General features: G+C 47.1%; 1 protein-coding gene across 1 annotated transcript in view; it reads left to right on the top strand.

Moving 5' to 3' along the window:
- The window catches only part of PEX3 (peroxisomal biogenesis factor 3), a 515,228-nt gene that overhangs the window by 114,667 nt on the left and 377,196 nt on the right, over window positions 1–23,365 (top strand). Inside the window, exon 3 of the mRNA XM_069606799.1 lies at window positions 10,720–10,801. Coding sequence (XP_069462900.1) covers window positions 10,720–10,801 — 82 coding nt within the window. The remainder of the gene's footprint in view (window positions 1–10,719; window positions 10,802–23,365) is intronic.

Here is a 23,365-nt window from a genome sequence, read left to right as displayed (position 1 = left end):
CACATGTGCAGCCGAGCTTCGCATTTACGGTCATCACCGTCTATGCCACATCGTAGCGGCCGTTGCGCGGATTCAGCCGGATAATGTTCGGATCAGCGGGAGCTCCCGTTCAGGCACGTCCTTTCACATGGCGTCCAAGCCACGCCCCCTGTAAAATTAAGTACAGTTGAGTGACATTGTGGCCGTGCAGGGTTTGTTGTCTGGGGGTGACATTCTTTAATTCACAGCATGGCAAATGTCCCAGCCCCAGTTTTCTTCCTTCCTACACCAGGTGAGCCTAGAGTGCGTTGGATAGACTGGAAGGAGGGATTTCAAAAATATGCACTGGCAGCATTTGGACCCAACTTCTCCAATGAGCGCAAAGAGGCGCTCCTATTTCACTGTTTAGGCGCCGCAGGGCAGGAAGTGGTCAAAAAACTACCAGAACCTCCAGACATTCCTGATGGGGGGGCCATATGAGAAAACATTAGCAAAATTAGACAAACACTACTGTGTTGAAGAGAATATAATTCTTGAAAGGTACAAATTTGCTACGAGAGCTCAGAAAACTGGAGAGAGTATTGAGGAATTTGTAACTGCTCTCAGAGGTTTAGCCATCAAATGTAGATTTGACCATTGTCGAGATGAGCATGTCAGGGATCAACTCATGATTAAGTGTTCTAACGATAACATCAGGAAGGAGTTATGGAAGGAAAGAAATCCTTCTCTTGATAGAGCAATTGAGATAGCGAAAATGATAGAACACACAGACAAATGTATACAAATGCTTAAGTTGGATAATACATCTCAAGATAAGCCCAAAACAGATGACAATGAAGCTGCCATACACAAGGTTTCGAGAGTGATGCAGAGAGGTGCGGCAACTTCGCGTCGCCCTTGGCAAATGGGTAGGAGACCTGAGGGTCGCCAAGGTCCCTCTACCAGAGCATGGGGACAAGGATCATCTACCAGAGGGTCGCCCAGTGAGAATGTTACATTCAGGGGTGGCAGGGACTCTGGTTATCCTATAGGTACATCAACTAGGAGGTGTTTCAGATGTGGGAGTCTATCTCACAAAGCATCTGACAAAGAATGTTATGCAACACACATTGTATGTAATGAATGTGGGGTCAGGGGACACATGGCTAGATGCTGTAGGAATTTTTATACTGCCTCAGGTCAAATACATGAAGTCAATGCAGATCAAGAATTTATATCAATTGATGATGCTGGTAGGGAAGTTATTTTTTCTGTCAATGCCATCGATGGGAAGGTCAGGAAAAAGAAACCATATGCAACTGTGTTAGTTGGAGGGGTGCCAGTTTCAATGCTCATGGACAGTGGAGCAGATTATACTTTGATAAGTGTGCAAGTGTGGAATGAGAAATTTGGATGTTGTACATTGTGGGAGAATGTAGTCAGAGCAAATGCTTATGGAGATGTGCCCCTAGAAATTTTAGGGTGCTTTAAAGCCGAGCTCAAATTCAAAGACAGGAAGGCGATAGGGACTGTCCATGTGGCCAACAGAGGTGGAGAGCTGTTGTCCTGGAGTGATCAGGCAGAGCTCAAGATAAGACTTGAAGCAAGCCACCCAGAACAGGTGTTGACTGTGGAAGGTGAAAAATCTGGTGGAAAATCGGTCTCGAGCACTGTTATGGAAGGGGCCAGAGGGCAAATGAGTGTCACTAAGTTAGGGTGCTTGAAGGGATTTGTGCACAAAATTAGTTTGAAAAGAGATGCTATTCCCAAAGTTGCCAAATTGCAGACCATTCCCTTGGCCCTGAGAAAAGATGTATAGAGTGAATTGAAAAAAATGGAAAGTGAAGGAGTGATAGAGAGAATTGATTCCTCAGAGTGGGTTAGTCCTATTGTAATAGTGAGAAAGGGCAATGGATCTCTGCGGATATGCATAGACCTTAGACACCTGAATAAAAATGTAGTGGCTGACAAATTTCCTTTACCCAGAATAGATGATTTATTGGCAGGTGTGTCTGGTTCCAAAGTATTTTCTCTTATTGACCTCAAATCTGCATATCACCAAGTAGAATTACACCCTGATTCTAGAGATCTCACAGCGTTCATTACCCCTATTGGCCTTTTCAGATGTATAAGAATGCCATTTGGATTGATTTCAGCAGCTAGTGTATTTCAGAACGTCATGTACAGATTACTGGGAGGAGAGAGAGGTGTCATGTGCTACCAGGATGATGTGCTAGTATGTGGGAAAAATGAAGCAGAACATGATAAAAGGTTAGAGAGAGTGTTGAACATATTCAAAGAGGCTGGCCTTACAGTATCGTTAGAGAAATGCATATTTAAAACTGACAAAGTTGAATATCTAGGTCATGAAATTACAGGTGAAGGGATCAAACCCAAAGAAAAGGCCATAGAAGCCATTCGCAAGATGGAAGCACCAAAATCCAAAGCAGACATACTGTCTTTTCTAGGTTTGGTTGAATTTTATGGCAAGTTCGTTAGAGGGTTGTCAAATTTGTCAAGGAATATGAGGATGTTGACTCGTAAAGGTGTTACGTTCAAGTGGAATGAATCATGTGAGGAAGAGTTTGGTAAGATTAAAGATGCCATAGTTAATGCACCAATTTTGAAAACGTTTGAAGAAAGTAGACATTCATTACTATTTGTGGATGCTAGTGACTATGGTATTGGGGCAGTCCTAATGCAGGAAGATCAGGAGGGATTACACACCATAGCATTTGCATCTAGATCTCTCAAAGGACCTGAGAACAGATACTCAGTGGTAGAAAAGGAAGCATTGGCTTGTGTCTGGGGAGTGGAAAAATTCAAGAGATATCTGTGGGGCAGAGAATTCACAGTATGTACTGACCATAAACCCCTTATAGGAATATTTACCAAAGGTGGTCTGGAGGGAGTCTCCAGACGCATCATGAAGTGGGTGACATCCCTACAAGGCCTGCAATATGACATGCTTCACGTTAGGGGTGAAACCAAAGTAGTTGCTGATGCCCTATCTAGATCAGTAGTGAGAGAAATTGTGTCTGAGGAGTCTTCTCTGACTCGTGAGAAAGGTGTTGAAATATTTCAAGTTCATGAGTCAGTAAAGAAAGAGGAGTGGGACAATGCATGTTCTGAGGATGAATTGTACCAGAGAGTTTTAACATTGGTGACGCAGAACAGAATAAGAAATTATCTTGGTGATTTAGGTGGGTTTGCCAAAGTTAAGGAAGAACTCTGGATTGATAAAGGATATTTACATAGGGGACATCAGATGGTTGTACCTATCAAAATGAGAAAATTAATAATTGAGCTAGCTCATGTTGGGCATTTGGGACTGCCTAGAACCAAAGGCTTAGTTAGAGCAGAACTTTGGTGGCCCAATCTTGACAAAGACACTGAAGAAGTGGTCAACAATTGCTGCGATTGCATTGAAGGTAATAATGGTCTCAGAATTCAGAAAGTACCCATGACTGTTAGGAAGCCATCCACGGTTCCCTGGGATGAGGTTGCTTTAGACTTACTAGGTCCTTTCAATATCAGTGGTGGGAGAGACACCTATGTATTGGTTGTCATAGATTTATTATCCAAGTGGCCTGAAATATTTACACTAAGAGATATATCCAGCAGTAGCATCATTAAATGTTTGGAGCAATTATTTTGGAGAGAGGGATTCCCCAGGAAGTGTTTATCAGATAATGGCACCCAATTGGTTTCCAAGGAATTTAGAGAGTTTTTGAGTAACCATGGCATAGAACAAGTAACTACCTCATTATATCATCCCCAGACCAATGGGTGCGTAGAACGCTTCAACCGTACACTCATGGATGCCATTAGAATTGCGGTAGCCACAGGAGGTGACTGGGTCAGGACCATAATGGAGAGAACATTCCAATATAGACTAGCACCGCACAGTGTTACGGGTGTATCTCCATTTGAATTATTAAGAGGGAGGAAACCTAACTCACACATGTGTCCAGGCTGGATGGGAAGGTCAAAATTTGTAGGAATTGATCTGGAGGGAGTGAGAGAGAAGATATTTGAATCAGGGGTAAGATCCAAGGAGCAATAGGACAGGAAAAATGCTTGTAGAGAATTCAGTCTTGAGGAAGGTGATTGGATCAAGATGAAACTTCCCACCAAGGTGCGCAAAGGCGCATCCATATTTTCCCAGCCCAAACAAGTTGTTAAAGATTTGGGATCTTCGGTTCTTGTTAAAGGAGGTGGGGTCTGGAACAAGGAGAGGATAGCAATTTGCAAAAAGGTAAACAGCACCTTGTAACTGCACTGCACGGTATTTACTGCATTTTACTTATTCCTCCACATAGCGTTGTATCAGATACTATGTAAATAATGAACTGTTTGATTTTCAATGAAATTGTTTATCTACTTTAGGCAAACACTTATATTTTGGTAAAAGGAAGGGAGGTGTTAGGAGGTGTTTAGACTTACATCATTGTGTTTATACTTACATCATTTCAGCTGCTGCCATGTAACCTAGTTACCAAAGAATCTTTGTTGTTATGATTAAGCAAGGGTTCCAGATTCGAGCAGCAGAGAGAGGATTGAGAGCAGGAGGACAGCCCACAGCTGGGGGCCTTTCTCTTGGATGAACTAACTAAATAAATCCTCACTAAAGACAAGGAATGCAGTGAAGTGTGGTCATTTACTTATTAACAGGTCCTCAGCTCGATGTGTACCTTTTTAAGGTAATAAGAGCTATGTGTCTGCATTATAACATGTGTGAACCACCACAGACTATGAGAGTGCTCGTTCTCATCATGCAACATTCGGCTTCTTCTTTAATGACTTTGTTGCAAGCCATTGTCTGGCTGCGTGAGACTGTTGCACTTTCCCAGTTGCTAGTTTCGGTTCATCATTAGCTTGGCCGGTCATGTGTCCAGAGCCCGTGTTTGGAGTTCTGCAGCTCTGAATTAGTCTGAATTATGAGGATGTATTTGCTTCTATTGTTCTGGTGTTACTGTAATTCAGGGAGTGGAATGTCACTCATATCGTGGTGGCCTTGGCAGCAGCCCCTATCCTACACTGTTTGTCCTTCTATTTGTGCTGCATTCAGCTCATCCTTTACTGAGACCGTTGTGGCCTACTGTATTTCCTAAGCTATGGCATGGCTCCTACTGTTTGTGCTTTTCCATAGTATTCATAGGTTAGTAGTTTATGGCTCTTGTCAGGTCGCTCAGGTGTTCCCGCTGTTCCATAGGATTAGTTGCATATAAGCAATCTGCAAGCCCTTACACAGGATCTCTTGCTTCTTGCAATTTCTGTGCAGCTGTGGCAAGCTAATGACAAAATAATACACGTGGAGACAGTATGTTTATGTTCTGGTCCTTTAACTCCTAGAACTGTAGGCATATGTTCTTTGTGTGTTTGGATGTATGGTTGTGTCCCGATGTGCGGATGGCACGTGTGCTTCATGTCTAATGCTACTATGTCGTGCTGTCTCTAGCAACGTTATGCATGGCTTCTTGGCGCTTTAGGGCTGTCAGTGCAGGGGTCTTGGGTAGTGTCTCGTGGTTCCTCATCCATTTTGGGCAATGTTGTTACTGCTTTTGGGCGGTAGGGTTGACTGAGAGGGTACCTTTCAGTGTACCTGTCTACCATCGGTGCAGTGGGAATCGATGAAAGCTTGTACGAATGGCCATGTTGTCTTCAGTTCTTCTTTCGGTTTGAGTGTCTTGTTGGAGGGTGAGCAGGGGTAGATTTCGACCTTCCCTCTTCAAGATAGCAAGGCCCTCATGCCCCCCCACAAAAAATACAGCTTTGCAATGCTTTCATCCTGAGACCCCTGCATTCCACAGGACCACCCAAACCCAGACCACCGACCATAAAACCTTTACATCTAATCCTAAATCTAAAGCTGGGAGCAAGCTACGACCATCAAATAATAACAACACAGTCCTAGTGGTGTGTTGTCAAAATAAAAGGGCCTATGCTACTAACCTATTGCCAATCCTTACTTCTAAATAGAAATGGTGTCAGAAACAATATTGTACAAAAGAAAAGTGTTCACGAAATGATATGTCGGGTTAGTTGAGCTGTTAGCTTCCCTTCCCCACGTTTTCAGCACAGGACAAGGCGGCACGTTCGAGCTTAGCATATACTCTGGCATTTCCAGCACGAGGATGCAGTTCAAAAGTCTCTTTGACATTCAAAGTCTCTTATTTCAGAGGGCCTGATGCAACAAACATTCAAAGTTCCTTTCTCCTCAGGGTTCTCATATACACAACTTCTCTGGTGATTCACTGTTCACCCCCGAATCCCAGCCAGGCTCAGACCAAATTTATCTCATTTTCCAAACTTTCTTTACTGTTTCAAAATCAAAGACTTTCGACTGTGTGCAGGATTTTGCTTGACCCGTCGCAGGACCACTTCGATTCACAATGCTCTTCTTAATACAACCCTTTAACTTTCACCTCTGCCACTGGATACCTTACGTAGACCTTCGATTGAGCACCCATGCAGTGCCGGACCACTCTGTCAAAGGTATTGTATTTTGTACACTCATCAGCAGTTCAACTTTTGTGTCTTTTATTACACACATTTTAACAATGTTCATTCCAGCGCTCGCCATTCAATGTTGCTGCTTGCAACCTTGGCTTTAACACAGACTGGTCTTGTATCGGTCTCCCCAACTCACCGGCTGTGTTGATTTCTCTGATGCTGCTTTGTTCTTGGAGCCAAGGACGGTACTGCGGCTGGTGCTTCTCCCCGCCTTGATTAGTGACGTGGGGCCTGTGTATCTCTGACACACAATACTACAGGATTCTTTAGCCTGGTTTCCTGGGCTTATGCTTTCTAATCTCGGGGGCTCTTGAATGTAACGGCTTCTTGACGAAAAGGTCAGGGGACTTCCTTCCTTGCAATCCCCTCCTGTTGTGCCGTCTTTCTTCTCTTGCTCAGCTGCTGTCTCCAAATTGCTGTTTCTTCGTGTGATTTGCCTCACTCGGAGTGTGCTTTCGTGCTCCGCCTTTTATCCATGTGGATAAGCTTAGTGGAAGTCAGGTGTTGGTCAGGAATTGTCTTACCTTGCCTGACCATTGTATTGGGACATGTCAGCAATACTGCTCGGGTGTTAGTATGTTTTCTCCCAGAGCAGGCTGTCCGTGTGAATGCGTTTGTGTAGGAAAAGGGGGAGTGGTGGTAGACTTCTTGCGTATCCTACCTGGTAGGATGGGGAAAAGGTGTTACAGGGAAGGGAATACCGCGTCTCGCCATCCGGCGTCCCACTTCCGAAGACACCTCACCCAGGTGATGTTCCCGCACTGGTCCACCCCCAGTTACTGGATCCAAAAGCAATTGCTGTGTCATGGCTACCTGGATGACAGATCCCCCGGGGCTAGTGGGTGAGACACCTTCTGGTTTTCCACACACGCCCCTCGATCGATCAAGGCAAAGCTATCGTGCCTTCATAAATGGGTCACGTGATTTGTGCAGAGAGGTGCAGGGTGACAACAAATTATAGCCAAAAACGAAGGTAGAGGACCTTGGGCTGGTCTGTCTGAGAGAGAGTGAAGCATGCGAGTTAGTGTGACCTTGGTTCCCCGTGGGCCCATCCCTGTAACTCCCAAGTGCCTGTTACAATGATAAAATAACATTGTTTGTTTTAGTAGTTATTAATTGTTAGGCCAACTACACCTCGGATGACGAGCCAAGCAGCGCACACTTCAAGGAGATGGACAGATGAAGATGGACCAATGGTCTGGCATCCCATATGGAACAGGCCCTAAACGTATAGAGTCCCTCCAATCCGTACTGTAGAATTATACAATATGTCATGACGTCATTAGTGACGTCTTTTGTGCTTCTAAAGTGCTGCACGTAACTACCTAACTCAGAACGTTTGGCGGCAGCAGAGTTCTTTGTTGATGCATTTCTATTTTGTTGGAATTAAAGATTTGTTTTCCTTGCAAGAGTGTTTTGGACCTTTTTCCCTAGCTGGTTATATTTCTTCTGGTGTAACCGTGCAGGGGCGTGCCTTCACATTTAAGAAGAATAAACCTTTTTGTAGAAAAGGGAATCTGTTGTCTGTGTCTTACTTCATGATGCCTTTGCAGGAGTTCCACACAGGAACGGGAGTACTTGTCCCCTAAGTGGGGAGTCTCTCACACTGAGGTCCCACTTGACCAGTTCCCTAGGGAGAGGCTCTTGCGGAGCAGGCTCACCTTCCTATCCTCAAAGTGGGAGGCTCTCCCTTGGGGAGAAGGAGTGAACTTCGATTTGTCACAATACACACTTCTCGCTTGCTATGTGGATCTGCCTTTTGGATTTCCCTTTTTAGGATTTCCCTTGTTTGGTTTAGTGTTAAGACTTTTCGGGCTTGTGGATGCACTGTTTGTCCAGTTTCTTATACCTGTAGATTGTTAACTGGAGCTAGTGCCCTGTTGGTTTTGTCATTGTCTTTCACTGTCCTTTATTTTTTTTGGTTTTATTTTTTAGGCTAGAACTGCACAGCTCGGGGTTATACGTATGTTTGCCTATCTCTTTCCAACAACATTCGCGTAGGACGATCCTGTGCTAAGAAGGGGGGAGGGGAGTTGTGCTTTTCTATACCTTTCACTGTATACCAATTAATAACATGTATATTTTGCTTTACAGCCTGGGAGATAACTTTCCTGCCTTTTCATTCAAACCCTCTGTACCCGTGTAAACTCACATACCATGGGTACAGTGCTCTCGGGTGGAAAGTCACACTGTTAGAAGGCCATGGGAGTGAAGTCACTGTGTTAAGAAGGCCATTGGCTTGTATTCCCTTTGTCAAGGGCTAGAACTGTGGCTACTCCTGAGTGAAATCGGACAATTTCCAACCATGGGTTTCTTCGCATGAGTAAGCCTGTGATTTGCTTGCTGTGTTTAACCACGTCTGAAGCAAAACTAGCACTCATTGTCTCCCAGCAGAGCATTCCCTTGCCATGGATATAATCGTGCAAATGCACTTGAAACGGGTCGTTTTTATGTTTAAACCCCTTATCGAGAGCTTCCTCAGCACGCAACTTAAACGCTGAGTTCAAAACAAGATGGCAAACGGGTCCTGTGACTGAAAAGCCAGATTTTTCTTTTTTTGGGGAGTTTGTTGCACTTTTCAAGGCATTTATATGCGGGTGCGACGGCACGAAACCCCCTCCCCCCCAATGCTCCTCTCAAAATACATTATTACCCCAGCCCACCCTCCACATATATGCGTTGAAAAGTGCATTTTTTTAAATGCCATTTTCGGCCACAGAATATTTGTCGGAAGCGTCATCACTGGACACCATGAAGTCTTGGTCCGGCCCCCTAAGTACAAACTGCACTTGGTGCACCCATTAGCAGTAATCAATCCAATCCCCTCCCCAATAACATGTCACAGGAACAAACTCTCTTCAAACACCCACCCAAACCAGGTGGAGGAGGGAGTACAATATAAAAAGCAGAGACCCCAGACAGGCAGTGTGGACGGGAGGAGTGGTAAACTGGAGTTTGGTGATGGCTGGAGATTGGAGTTCAAGGAAGTGGAGGTTAGAGTGATGTAGAAGGTTGCAGCCGTTGCTCCAGTGAACAGTATCGGGTGGCGGTAAGAGCTAAGGTTGATTGAGGATGTGGGAAGATGAAGAGTGTAGGCGGAGGTAGCAAGATCAGGTGACAAAAGTAGTACAAAAGAGGTGCATCTGGAAACAGGTGGCAAAGGCGGTACAAAGGAGAAATGGTAACATGAAAGGGAAGAGGTGGTAGACTGGAGGTGATAAACCCAAGAGGGGGCTAGTGGCAGTCTGGAGTTGGCAAGTCAGATGGTGGGAGCGGCATAGACCAGGTGGTAACCTCAAGATGGGAGAAGCACTAGATAACATTAGTAAGTAAAGGCAGCCAAGAAGTGGTGGAAGTTGGAACATCAGGTGTGAAGCTGGATGGAGAGGTAACCAGTCCATAGTCAATAAGGGCAGAGAGATTCCATCAGCCCATGTCATTCCTAAGCAGGTCACGCATTTGGGCGAAAGAATGATGGTGGGCCAGGGAGGCAAGGGGAGAAGAAGCTGGTGGTGTCCTGGTTAAGAAAGATGCTTCTTCAGCTCCCTCTGCTGGCTACTCCCACTGACCTGTTCCTGGCAAGAAAGCACGCAACAGCGAGTCTTGAGTAATCGACTCTGGAAAGCCTGCACTGGAGTAACCAGCAGCAGGGTTCGGGATGCCCTGAAGCCTGCGACTCCCACAAAACTGCTACGAGTTGACAAAACCCCTTTCTTTACTATAAAGGCTGGCAAGGATAATCTAGATGCGGGGCGCACAGAGCACAGGTTGACCATGAATATAGAGGAGCGGGAGCCGGGAGGGGTGGCCCCCTGGAAGCAGAGAGAGTCTGTTAAGACAAACGGGAGCATCCTGACCTTTTGTATTGGGGAAGGTCCCATTTCTACTAAAAGCAGCCTTTTTTGTAATCATTCTCCTGATAAAGGTTGTTGAACTGAAAGTATTTGGTCTTGGTGTATTTCTTCCTTCTAGGCAAGTCCATGAACGTGCCGACACATTGTTAACAAATCTGTCCGAAAGAAGGGGCTGAAATGTTCTTTAATTTAGGGAGTTTGCATGTATATGTCTCAGCACAAACTCAACCCATTCTCTCGCCTATGCACATGTACACATCCATATGTATTGTTGGTACTACTCGATGGATGACTGAGTGTTTATCTTAGTATGAAATACAGCTGATCGTTTTATCTTACTATATATCTGTACCTAATCCTGAAACATGTATTCTCTTTATCTCCTTGGCAGTATTATCAATGCTTCCAACGCTGAGAGATGCCCTCATGCAGCAGCTTAATTCGGAGAGCCTTACAGTACTGCTAAAAAACAGGTGATCAGTAGCATCATATTTTGGTGTACAGTGCAACGAGAGGGTTTGTTTTACTTTGTACATTATAACAACATTCATTTTAATTATGAAGCCAAAGTGAATCAAAATTATTCTTGCAGGTTTTGAAATATTCTTGCAGGTTTTGGGCAGGTTTGATCAAGCAGTTGAAATATGTAAGTTTGCTAGGCTCAAATTTGCGTTCTAGCTAAGATAATTTACAAAGAGAAATGCAGTTTAGCAAATGTGTATCCAATCCTGGTTTGTTTCAAAGGCACATATGTACATTCCAAAAAACAATCTCGTTGTCCTTAGCCCTCACTACTTTACACGAAATGGGCACGATTTCCTGGCCCTGCATAAACAGATGTCCATGCTTGCAAACAAAACTGCCAATTTTGCATCTGCTGGAAAACAGATCGTTTTACCAGGACAGTAACAGAATCGTAGGTAATTTACTTTAAGAAGCTGCATGCAACTTGTCACCTGTCAGAAAATAGTGCAATGCCCATGGACGAAAGGGGTTTTAAAAGCGAGAAAAATGTTTACCATTGCAATGAGGTGACAATCGTGTTGGAGCTATTGAACCTTGGCTGTTGCTGGCCAGCTAAAATGGTTAATATGGTTGGACAAGGGCAGCTGAACAAGCAAATGCCCTTGAATTGAGAGTATTTATATTTTTCTTTTAGATTTTCAAAACTTCAATGCATATTAAGATGAAAGCAAAAATAAAATACATAATTTGAAAAAGATTTTAAACACAACAAGAAACTCCAATCTGTTACCTTCTCGTACACATGAGGTGTATATCAAACAGTTGCCGAGCCAATAAATTAAATGTCAAACCAGAGGTGACCTGTATGTCCGCTCTTCTTCTTCTCCACCACTTCCTTACCTATAACTGATACCTAACGATGTCGGACTGATAACTGATAAATCGGGCCTGTGTTTGCAACAGACTGAAACCAAAACATTCTATTTCATATACAGTCCACTAGGGTAAACTTAATATCCATTAATTGCAAAAGGATATAGAATCGGACATCAGTAGAGCGCTCCCCCACCCCCTTCCTAACACAGGGTCGGCCCCTCTCTGTCCATTTACTGGCCAACCATTCCTACTAATCTATAGGGTAAAAGAATCTTATGTCTCAGTGAGAGGCACCCCCTACAACCATGGCCCTTAGACAGCAGCCATCCTTTTATATTAATGTGAGGGGGGAAAAAGGTCTAAAACCCTAAGACGCTGTGGACAGGTCAGTTGATTATAATCACTCTTCAGCGCATCCACTCTTAAACCCAAAACCAATATTGCAGGGTCGGGAGCATGAGTGTACCCCAGGGTGTTTCCAATGGTGCTGATCACCTCATTCCAGTAGCCCCTACATTTGGGATAGGACCACCATATATGTAACGTGTCACCCCTATCAGCACATCCTTCACATCCTTCACAATATTCATTGCAGGTCTGGGGTAATATTACGGTTAAGACTTAGATGCCAGATGTAAACTGTCTTGTACCATGCCTCTTTACTCGAGACTGAATGGCAAAAGGAGTGAAGATCCTGCCATAGTTGAGACCACAGTTTTTAGTCTAAGGGAACACAGACGTTCCTCATTTTTTACATGAAGAACCATCTCTTTTGTTCACCTTTGTTGATAAAAAGATCCTATATACAGGAAATGAATTGTGATGTTGCTGGGTGTTTGCCGTGGAATCTTTCAAATGGTGCGAGTATCCAGATGGCTAACCTTTTGGTTGAGGGTGTCAGTTTCCGAATGTGTAATCAGGAGATACTGCAGCCGTTCAGCTTCTGATATACCAAAGTCTTCCTTACATGTTTGAAAGAGTTTGTCAGTCTCTTAGCCCGCAGCATCCTCCACTCCACCATTTAACAAAGGCATAGTCGCACAGTGCAGGTGAGAATGCTGAATTATAACAAATAGGTTTAAAAGGGGAGGGAAAACTTGTCAGCACCATTTATTATTCGGCAGGTCCCATACCCGAAATATTGACCCCATCACATTACTCATATGTGTTCTCGGGTCTGTGTTTTCTCTCCACCCAAATAACACTAGAAAGAGATGAGCCTGCAACAGCATGGTCCATTAATGTCCAAATGCCTAACAGAATATCCTTGTTGCCACTTAAACACTATTGATAGTTGTGCAGCTTCATTATATTTATTGAAGTTATGGAATGATAAACCATCCTTACTTCTGAGGGCTTTCAATTTACTTATAGGGTATGTAGGGCCTTTTCCCCAGCGAAACAAAGGTAAGTGTGTGTAAAGACGCCGGAGCGGGGTGGTCTGTACTTCGACTCTCTATATGTTAGAGCAGAGGCACAGAGGACCCCAGCCAGGATTCTCTATGCGGTAGCTATGGTCGAGCAATCAAGGCCTAGCTTCTCAGGAGGTGATGCAGGCTGGTTCTTAAGTCCAGTGTAGTCCCCAAGCCCCCACAAAGGAATGTCCACACACTGTATTAGTTAAAACACAGTCTTTATATAATTAATATTCAAGGTCATGTACACTATCACAATAACTCACTTTGTACTCCGAAATCAACAATGGTTTTTAGATACAGTTCTAAAGTGGTACCACAAACGTTATCAGATCTCATTAAAGTGCATACGGTCAGAATGACACACAGATCGAATAAAGAGGAAACCAGCAGTAGAGAGAGGAAGGAAAGCAAGATGGTTGAACACTTGGCAGAATACTGGTCACTACCGTTAAACACAGTTCTTTGTGGAGATCCCCCCCCCCACCTGGGCAACCTGTAGAATAAAGATACAAGCCCAGTCCATATATTGTTCACACTAGACTTCCCAATAGTTTTGCAACCCCAAAGTACCTGGCGTTGTAACGTTCTTCGTCGGGGAATCAACGGCCCTTCTCGAGTGCCCTCCCTTTAAGGCAGGAGTCGCGGGTCGTCGAGCTACGATGGCGAAGTGGCAGCTTCGTTCCTAGCGGTGCTCATTGACGGGAAAGTGTAAATGTCCTGCAAGGAAGAGGCATGTCTATAGTTCTGGACTGCAAAGAGTTTGAAGAACTGTGGCCCAGCAAGGGCGTCGAGTCGTCGGCGTCTCTGTGGTCTTTGGGTGGCGGGAAACCCACCGGTGGATGCTCCTCAGCGCGTCGACGGTTGGGCCTTCACCAGCAGGATACAGCGTCGACGATGTGGACGAGAGCGTCCTTGGATTCGAAAGTTCTTAGGCAAACGGGAGCACAGCGGCTCCAGTCGGCGACGGTGGTCGTCGTCAATGGCGGACAACAGTCCGGGCGCTTCTCCTTGGAGTTCCGCAGCGGTCCCCGTATCGGGTTGGCAGCCTGTTGAAGGTCTGTCTACCAGGGAGCTTTGGCAAAGATCAGCTGGTGCATGATGGTCCCTCGTAGCTCGGGAAGAGGGTGCCTTACCAGGTCCTCTCTGGGTCAGTCCTTGGAGGCACAGCAGCTTTCAGATTGTGAAGGAGAGCAACAGCAATTATTCTCGTGCAGCAGGGCTTCACGGTCAACCTTCAGTTACTCGTCGTAGTGGACTTCAGCTTCTGAACACAATTCCTAGCATTGAGAGGTCCCCAGATATACTGTTGATCTCCCATTCATTCTGCTGGGTCATACTCTAGCATCCAATCACGACTAAGGGCATTCATGCAGGCAGGCAGCCAATCGGGCACACAGTGCATTCGGGCCATTCACTCCTCGCCAGACACTCACAACAAGTTGTGTATTGGGACAAGTACCGAGCCATTCAACACTCCATACTGCATTCAAACCGGTTTCGGGCTGGGCTGTCTCAGTCATTGTGTCAAACACCAGATACTAGACACCCACAGCTTAAAATGCATATTCGTCACACACTCCATTCACCCAGGTCCCACCCACAGGCGTACCCACAACATACGGTCGTTGAGAAGGCTCCAGCCAGTCTAGTCGGCACATCCCCACACTACCATATATGGAACTTCCACCCAACAGCCAGTCAGGGGGAAGGGACCGAGGCAGGGCTTCCCGGGACTTCGGGAAGATCAAGGTAACAGGTGATGGAAGGCAAGAGGCCATGGGGGCCATTTTGTCTCCATCGGGAATCTACTGATTCCAATGACGGGGCCTGGGCATCCTAAAATGGAGGACACTCGGGGCAATAGTCATTTCAGCACAGAGCTGCCGCCAGCCCGTACCCTGCTCTGTGGGTCACACACAGGTGTCTAAAAAAACATACACTAGGGGCACAGGGTTGCACCTCTACCCATGGGTGCCATAAGGGTATCCCATGGGTCTGTTTACCAAACCAAAAGAGAGCTGCACCACCAGGAGTCCCACATGAACTCCTGCTCGGAAAACACGACAGAACACACGATAAAAAGCAGTAAAGGACAAGGATACGGAGGCCCTGCATTTCCAGCATCACAGTGTGCATTTATCAAGCTGAGGGAAAAAGGAGGATGCTACAGTCGTCGGAAGCACTTTTAATAGTCGATGGAGAATATTAATCTAAAGACAATCCATGTGGCCCAAACAAGAGGTTTTGAAAGAGGGTACATTTGGTTGGATCTGAATGAATCAACCATAAAGAAAGGTATAAATTTAGCTCGATATAGCTGATCAAGGGTCGACGTGATGTTTACTCCCAAGTAGTGTATTTTTATCATGAGCCCACTAAAACAGCGGAATTAAATCTTTGTCCAACGTTCGGTTGAGAACCTCAGACTTAAGAAAAGGAACTTTAACTCCTGCTACCTTATGAAATTGCTGAGGTTTCCTGCATTAGGTTGGAAAGTGAAAGAAGTGGATCAGTCGGACCAATAAAATATTGTCTGTGAACATATTTAGTTTGTGTTTTGTCTCCAAACTGTATGCCTCGAATACCAGAGGGGTTCCTAATACTGACTGCTGGTGGCTCAATGCTAATGCTAAATGCGTGGGTAGGGCAGCTGGGGTGGCAACTCTGCTTCCTCCCTCTTCTAAGAGGGAAGCTCTCTGAAAATCCCCTGCCCCTCATTTATTCTGAGAGCTGCATGAGGGTGCAATAATGAGCTTTTTACCTTTTTAATACAGATCTCCACTAAATCCCATTGTCTGGATAGTCCCAATTAAGGACCATTCAGTGCAGTTGAATACCTTCTTGGCATCTAGGGATACCAAGAAGGCAGGCAAGTGCTGTAGGTTATATTTTTCAATCAGATGAACAACTTGACGGATGTTATCAAAAAGTTGTCTCCCCTTAATGAAGCCAGAGTGGTCGGTATAATTATCTCTGGCATTGGATCTTCCAGCCTTTTTGCTACAATGCACTCATTATTAGTGTTCATCAAGGCTATAGGGTGATGCAACGAGCATTAAAGGGGATCCTTCACTTGTTTGGCAATTACTGTCATTCTGTATTCTAGCATGGATTTTGTAAATAACCTTGTTCCACGGAAAGAATTGAAAAGTGATGTAAGTTTAGGGACCAGGAGTATGCATTTATTCCAAAGAAAAGTCCCATAAATGTGTCGGTACCCAACCATCACCTTACACGTCTTAACCTAGCCATTTGAGGGGATTGGGTCCTCCGACGTATCCCATATCTATGACAGTAATCACCACAGCTGTGCTGCTTCGGAAAATCTTCGGCTCCTGCGTCGATGACGTCGATACGCCGCCCTCAAGGACCTCCTCCGACGTCACTGGATGTTATAAGTAGGACGCCCGACGCCCGTAGCCTCAGTTCCGTTTTTTCCGCGAACGTGTTTGCTTCGGGAATCTCGGAGCGCCTCGACTCTTTGGAGTTCTGTTGCTTTCTTGGTTCTTCGAACCTGTTTGTGAAATATTTCTTTGTGAAGGTGTCTTCCTCGTCTTCCACACCGCGTCGGGGCTTTAAGAAGTGCGGGGACTGTGGGTCCAAGATGTCGGTCACGGACTCGCACGACGCCTGCCTCTGGTGCCTCGGGGAGGCCCATGACACGGATGACTGTCCACTGCCAGTCGCTCACGTCGAAAGCCTTGCGGGAGCGCAAGAAGAAGTTATCGGTAGGTAAGGTGTCCAAGCCCCGGAAGTCGAGGTCTGCGGGGCTTTCGACGGATGACTCGAGGGGCAACTCTCCGCATAGTAGTTGAAAGTCGAGTGGGTCTCGGTTCCGGAGTCGGTCTCACCACTCCTCTGCCTCTTCGAGGCACTCCCGGAAGCGCCGTTATCGGTCGCCTTCCCCATCCTCATCCGAGGACTCCGCCCGTCGGCGGGTCGCTTACCCCATCAAGCATGCGATACCGGAGGAATGGGCTTCTGGAAAAAAATGCTGGCGATTCTCGAATCGCAGTGCACTGGTCCGTCCGCGCCTCCGAGTGGGGTTGGTCGTGATCAGCTGAGAGACGCCGCTCGCACGCCTTCGGGCTTGGGTGGTCGTCACGATTCGTGGGAAAGGTCCCGCTCGGACAAGGGGAATCGTTCTCGGCATGCCCGGTCCAGGTCCCGGTCCTCGATGCGCTCGAGACCGCGTGAACCTGTGAAGTCTTCGAGGAAGACGTCGACAGACTCTCTCGAAGCTCCACCTCCGAGGAAGTCGTCGACGGTGCCCAGGATATCGAGGGACACACTCGTGGCTCCGCCTTCGAGGCATGTGTCGACGCTGTCAATGCTGTCGGTGCCGCGTCTGTCGTCGACCCAATTCTCTCGACGCCGGCGCTGATTCACTCAACTTCCTTGACGCCTTTCGGGGCTGTGTCGACGGGGGTACCCCGTGGCTCGGGGGAACCACCTTGAAAGGCTCTGGCCAAGGTCAAGCATGGCTTTGGTTCCAGTTCTGTGCCTTCTTACCGCCATCTGGAATTCATTTCGGAGGTGGATGAGGGCTCTGATGATGGCATGGTGCCTGACATGGTGCCTGATGAGATTCTCTCGGGCCATAGCCAGTTTGAGGACCTGAGGCAATACCTGCATGATGCTTGTGGGCTGGACACCTCTCTGGAGGTGGAGTTTTGTAGGCCTGAGCCTGGCACTCATGCCGATTCTTCGTACCGGCGCCTTATGTCACGGGCCACCGAGTACTTGTTCAGGATGACCTTAGGGATATCCTCGACATTGGTCCACCACCTGACCCGGTACTGCCGTTTCATATGGCTCTACAGAGGAGGGTTGCGGCGGCTTGGACTGCTCCGGAGAGTCTCCCGGCAGTGAGCAAGTCTTTGCCGCGAAAATAGTGCCCAGCCACTAGTGATCCCTTCTACTTGTCCAAGCACCCTACTCCGGAGAGTTTGGTGGTGGAGGCTACGGCCCGGCAAAGCAGGCGTCGTACCCTACCATCCCTCCTGATAGGGACGCCAAGCGTTTTGACGGCTGGGCGAAGAAAGTGTTTTCTGCAGGGGGTATGGCGCTTCAGGCGGCCAACTCCATTTGTGCCTTGTCTCGTTTCACGCACACTCTGTGGAATGTGGAACTGTGTTTCCTTGGCAGCTGAACATATTCCCGAAGGGGATGAACTAGATGGTTTCTACGCCGTGGTTCAGGATGGCAAGGATGCTATGTGTGAGGCCGTTCAGTTGGGTTTGGACATGGCAGATTGCGTCGGACGGTCCATGGCGGTGAGCACCGTGATACGCAGGTTTGCGTGGTTGCGTAAGTCGGGGTTTGCTCCTGATGTGCAGGCCCGGCTCCTCAACATGCCCTTTGACGGGCGAACATCTTTTTGGCAACAAGGCTGACGAGAGCCTCGAGAGGTTGCAGACCTCAAAAGCTGCAGTGAAGTCGTTGGGCGCTGCAGTTCAACAACCTCCACCTTTTCGTCCTAGGGGACAGCAATGAGGTTCCTTTCGTTATTACTCATCCTTTGGTAAAGTGAGAGGAGCTGCCAGTCAAAGGGGCCACAGTAGGAGTGCCAGAGGTGGAAAACAAGGTACTTGAGGTGCCAAGGCCGCTCAGGCTGTTGCCTCTTTGCCCTCAGGCAACGCAGCAGCCGCTTCAGCTCAGTCATGAGGCCATGTCCCATGGTTCGCCGGTTGGGGGAAGGCTGGCACAGCATCTAGCAGAGTGGCGCGCCGTTACTTCAGATGTGTGGGTTCTGGAAATCATAACCCACGGCTACTGTCTTCCTTTCCGGCAGAGGCTTCAAGACAATCCACTGGGGAATCCCTCTTTGGAGAGTCCGGATCCGCTCCTTGCGCAGAAAATTCAATCCCTACTGGAGAAAGGCGCCATAGAACTGGTGCCTGTAGCGGAGAGGAACAAGGGATGGTATTCCCCTTATTTTTTGATTTCCAAGAAAGACGGGGGATTGAGACCTATCATGGACTTGCGCGGTTTGAACAAACTCCTCAGGAAGGACAAGTTCAAGATGGTTACTCTTTCTCAAGTCCTCCAGGCCCTTCAACGTCAGGACTGCTTGGTGTCTCTCGACCTCAAGGACGCTTATTTTCATGTGCCGATCCATCCGAAGTACAAGAAGTACCTGAGGTTTGCGGTTGGCGTCTCGCACTTTCAGTTTCGGGTCCTGCCGTTTGGATTGACCTCCGCCCGAGGGTCTTCACCAAGCTCATGGTAGTGGTGGCAGCGCACCTCAGGAAAGGGGGTATTCACGTCTACCCCTACCTGGACGATTGGTTGATCAGGGCGCGCTCTCCCGAGCAAGTCCTGGATCATCTGTCAGTCACCTGCCACTCCCTCCACAAGCTGGGCTTCTCCCTCAACTTAAAGAAGTCCCATTTAACACCTACTCGGAGGCTCCAGTACATCGGAGCAGTGCTCGACACGTCCCTGGGGCAGTGTTTTCCTCCCCAGGTGAGGGCTCATCACATTCTGCAGATGGTGCACAAGTTTCAACTTGCCCAAACTCTCCCAGCGTTCGAGTTCTTGAGACTGCTCGGCCTCATGGCATCCTGCATTCTTCTGGTGCCAGAGGCCAGGTTGCGGATGAGCTCTTTGCAATGGGCACTCAAGCTCCAGTGGCCTAAGTCCTCCGGCACGATGTCGGACCCTGTTCAGGTGCCGTCTTCGGTCGCCCAGGACCTTATGTGGTGGGCCGACGAAGGCAATCTGATGAGGGGGGCTCCATTTTGGCTTCCCTGGCCGGAGGTGACGATCGTGACGGACGCAACCCTCACAGGATGGGGAGCTTATGCCAACGAGTTGAGTCAGCGGTCGTTGGTCTCCGTCGGAGTGCAGACTCCATATCAATCTGTTGGAGCTGAGGGCCGTCGGGCTAGCCCTGAAGGCTTTTCTGCCGACTATGCGGGGAAAGAATGTCCTGATCCTGATGGACAACACGGTGGCCATGCACTACCTTAACAAAAAGGGGGGGGCAGGGTCACTTCCTCTGTGCAGGGAGGCGATGCAGCTCTGGTTCTGGGCAATCCAGCATGAAGTTTCGACCTCGGCAGTTCATCTGGCAGGAGACGAAAACGAGATGGTGGACGCTCTGAGCAGGCAGAGCGCGATTTCTCATGAGTGGGAGTTGGCTCAGGAGATTCTCCTAGAGATCTTTGCCCTTTGGGGGACCCCTCAAGTGGATCTCTTCGCCGCAAGTGTAAACCGGAAGTGCGAGAGGTTCTGCTCGTGGGAATTTCCTCCAAATGGAGCCTTACGAGACGCGTTCATAGTGGAGTGGTCATTCCCACTGCTGTACGCGTTTCCTCCAGTCCCCGTCATCCCGCAAGTGCTGCGGAGGTTCGGTCCCCGGATGATCCTCATTGCTCTGGTGTGGTCCCGGAGGACATGGACCTTCTCGACTTTTCCATCTGCCCTCCACGTCGTCTTCCCTACCGAGACAATCTGCTCTCACGGGAGGGTGGGGTCAGGTTCTCCATCCAGAGGTCAGGTCCCTCAACCTTCACGCTTGGTTTCTGAAAGGTTGAGGTATAAGGATTGGGACCTCCCTGAAGACGTGATGGAGGTGTTGCTTTTGGCCAGAAGGCCCGCAACAAAGTCCCTGTACCGTTGCTGTTGGAGGAAGTTCTGCGACTGGTACAGGGTTAAGAATGTGGATCCTTTTGCATGTGAAATTCCCATGGTTCCGTCTTTTTTGCTTTCTTTGACCCACAGGGGCCTTCAAGTGGGTACCATTATAGGTTACCTGGCAGCACTGTCCATATTTAAGCGCTTGTCTGAAGAGTGTTCCTATTTTAAAATTCCTTTTAATTTCTCAGTTTTTGAAAGGGCTCACTAATGTGTTCCCTCCGTCACATTTCCAGGTGCCCGGTTGGGATTTGAACCTTGTTCTCAAGTTTCTGATGGGTGCTCCGTTTGAGCCTTTGCATTCATGCCCTTTGAGACTGTTAACTCTGGAAACTGTATTTTTAGTTGCGGTCACTTCCGCTCGCAGAGTGAGTGAGTTACAGGCACTTTCAGTTAAGCCACCCTTCACTGTGTTTCATAAGGACAGGGTTGTTCTTAGAGTTTGTCCTTCTTTTCTTCCGAAGGTGGTGTCAGAATTTCATTTAGGCCAGAAGGTAAGGAAGAGGAGAGGCTCCATAGGCTTGATCCTAGGAGAGCGTTAAGCTTTTATATTTCACGCATGTCCCAGGTCAGAGTGGACGATCAGTTCTTTATTAGTTACGCTGGAAAGCGTTTGGGACAGGCTGTGACGAAACAGACTTTGTCTCCCTGGATTATTTTGGCTATCTCTGAATGTTACCGCTTGGCGGGTAAGGACCCACCGGTCGACTTACGGGCCCATTCTACCAGGGGTATGGCTGCCTCTACTGCCCTGCAGAGGGGTGTTCCTATTCATAACATCTGTGATGTAGCCACCTGGGCTTCGGTACATACTTTTGTACGTCACTATTCCCTCGATTCCATCCGGGGGCAGGATCTGGCCTTTGGCAAGGCAGTCCTTACTCTGCAATTTGATTGGGCATGCTACATTTCTGTTTTGTAAATTCTTTTTCCCACCTCCTTGCATTGGTACTGCTTTAGGAGTCTGTCATAGATATGGAATACGTCGGAGGACCCAATCCCCTCGAAGAACAAGTTACACTCTTACCTGGTAACGTTCTTTCGATGGGATGGTCTGACGACGTATTCCATATCGCTCCCTGCCTACCTACCCCGCTGCAGAATTTTTTATGCGATTGCAGCTTACGTTTCCGCAAGGCTTTGTGTGTCAGACTGGCAGAAGACTGGTGGCACACGTTCTTGGAAAAAACTACAACTGAGGCTACGGGCGTCGTGCGTCCTACTTATAACATTCAGTGACGTCGGCCGTCGGAGGAGGTCCTTGAGGGCGGCGTATCGACGCCATCGACGCAGGATGCAGACACCGAAGATTTTCCGAAGCAGCACAGCTGTGGTGATTACTGTCATTTATATGGAATACGTCGTCTGACCATCCCATAGGCAGAACGTTACCAGGTAAGAGAGTAACTTGTTCATCTCAATCCAGTCATCTTCAGATATCAGGGCTTCCAATTCTTTCGCCTGGCTGGCAAATAGTTGAGACGGGTACCTCACCTCTTCCGGATATTGAAGATGTTGGTTAGCATCAGATGATTCAGAGGAATGTAGACTCTTGTAGTATTTAACTAGTTCCAAATGTATTTGGGAATCTTTAGTTAAAATAGCCCCATTTGCTTCAGTAGTGGCCTTAACGTGTTGGCTAGCCCTCTGATCTCTTAACTTGGCAGTGAAATCTATCTGTTCAGTTTGATTTCATGTATATCAAAATTTGTCTTCCCACATGTAAGCCTGATTGCCGTGGTTGGCGATCTGCGGACATGCAGGAGACTGAGGCAAGAAGCAGTTGTTAGGCCGTGGGTATCAGGAGTGAGAGGGACTCCCTGAACGTTTGGTCAGACTGGAGACACCTTTACTGGAGAAGGGTGTGGTTCCCCAGTGAGCCAGAAGAAGTAGAAGTTGTGGCAGAAGTCGGGAAAGCAGTGCGACCCACAGACCAAGTGTCTAAGAAGCCGGTGAGCAAAACACAGCATTCTAAAACATTGTGCAAGCTTTGCTGGCAACAGTATCTGGCTCCCTATTCACTTGCGTAAGACTTCAAGCGAGTAGAAGTTGTTTGTTGCATATAAAATACCTGAACAATGGAAATGTAGCAGTCATTTATAACGTGAAAGGATTTTTACTTGCGTGAGAAGCTAAGGTTACTCAACCCCATTGTTAAATCATTAAAAGACTGCTCTTGCTTGAAGGAGTGGTCACATATCCCTAATTAAGGAAAGGGAACGCTGCTGAGACCCTTACCGATTACCTAACTTTGACAATACAAATGTTACAACCTTTAACTTGTGAAAAAGACATGAAAGAATAGGTGCATGTGCATACTTCTAATTCTCAAGGAGAAGTGAATTCTATCCATCACTTTCACACAGGAATACAGTTCTATACCAATTTTAAAACCTTAAAAACGATATTGAGAAGTGGTCGTGTGTGCCTAATTGTGCAGTCTGAAGAGAGACTGACTTCTATTCTTTATCATAACACAGCATACCTTTCATTTAAAGAAGTTGAAGTGTATAACAAGTGGAGAAGTGAACATCCATTGCCCAAGTCAGAGTCTCACCATGTTAACGCTGAAACCAACCTTTTCTCAGGGTTAAGAACCAATCTGACTATACAGTGAAGTTTATACCAGTTCATTGG

The sequence above is a fragment of the Ambystoma mexicanum genome, chromosome 4p, assembly GCF_040938575.1.
Source record: "Ambystoma mexicanum isolate Mex_15411 chromosome 4p, UKY_AmexF1_1, whole genome shotgun sequence".
Lineage (NCBI taxonomy): Eukaryota > Metazoa > Chordata > Amphibia > Caudata > Ambystomatidae > Ambystoma > Ambystoma mexicanum.
This window is presented reverse-complemented; position numbering and strand designations above follow the sequence as displayed.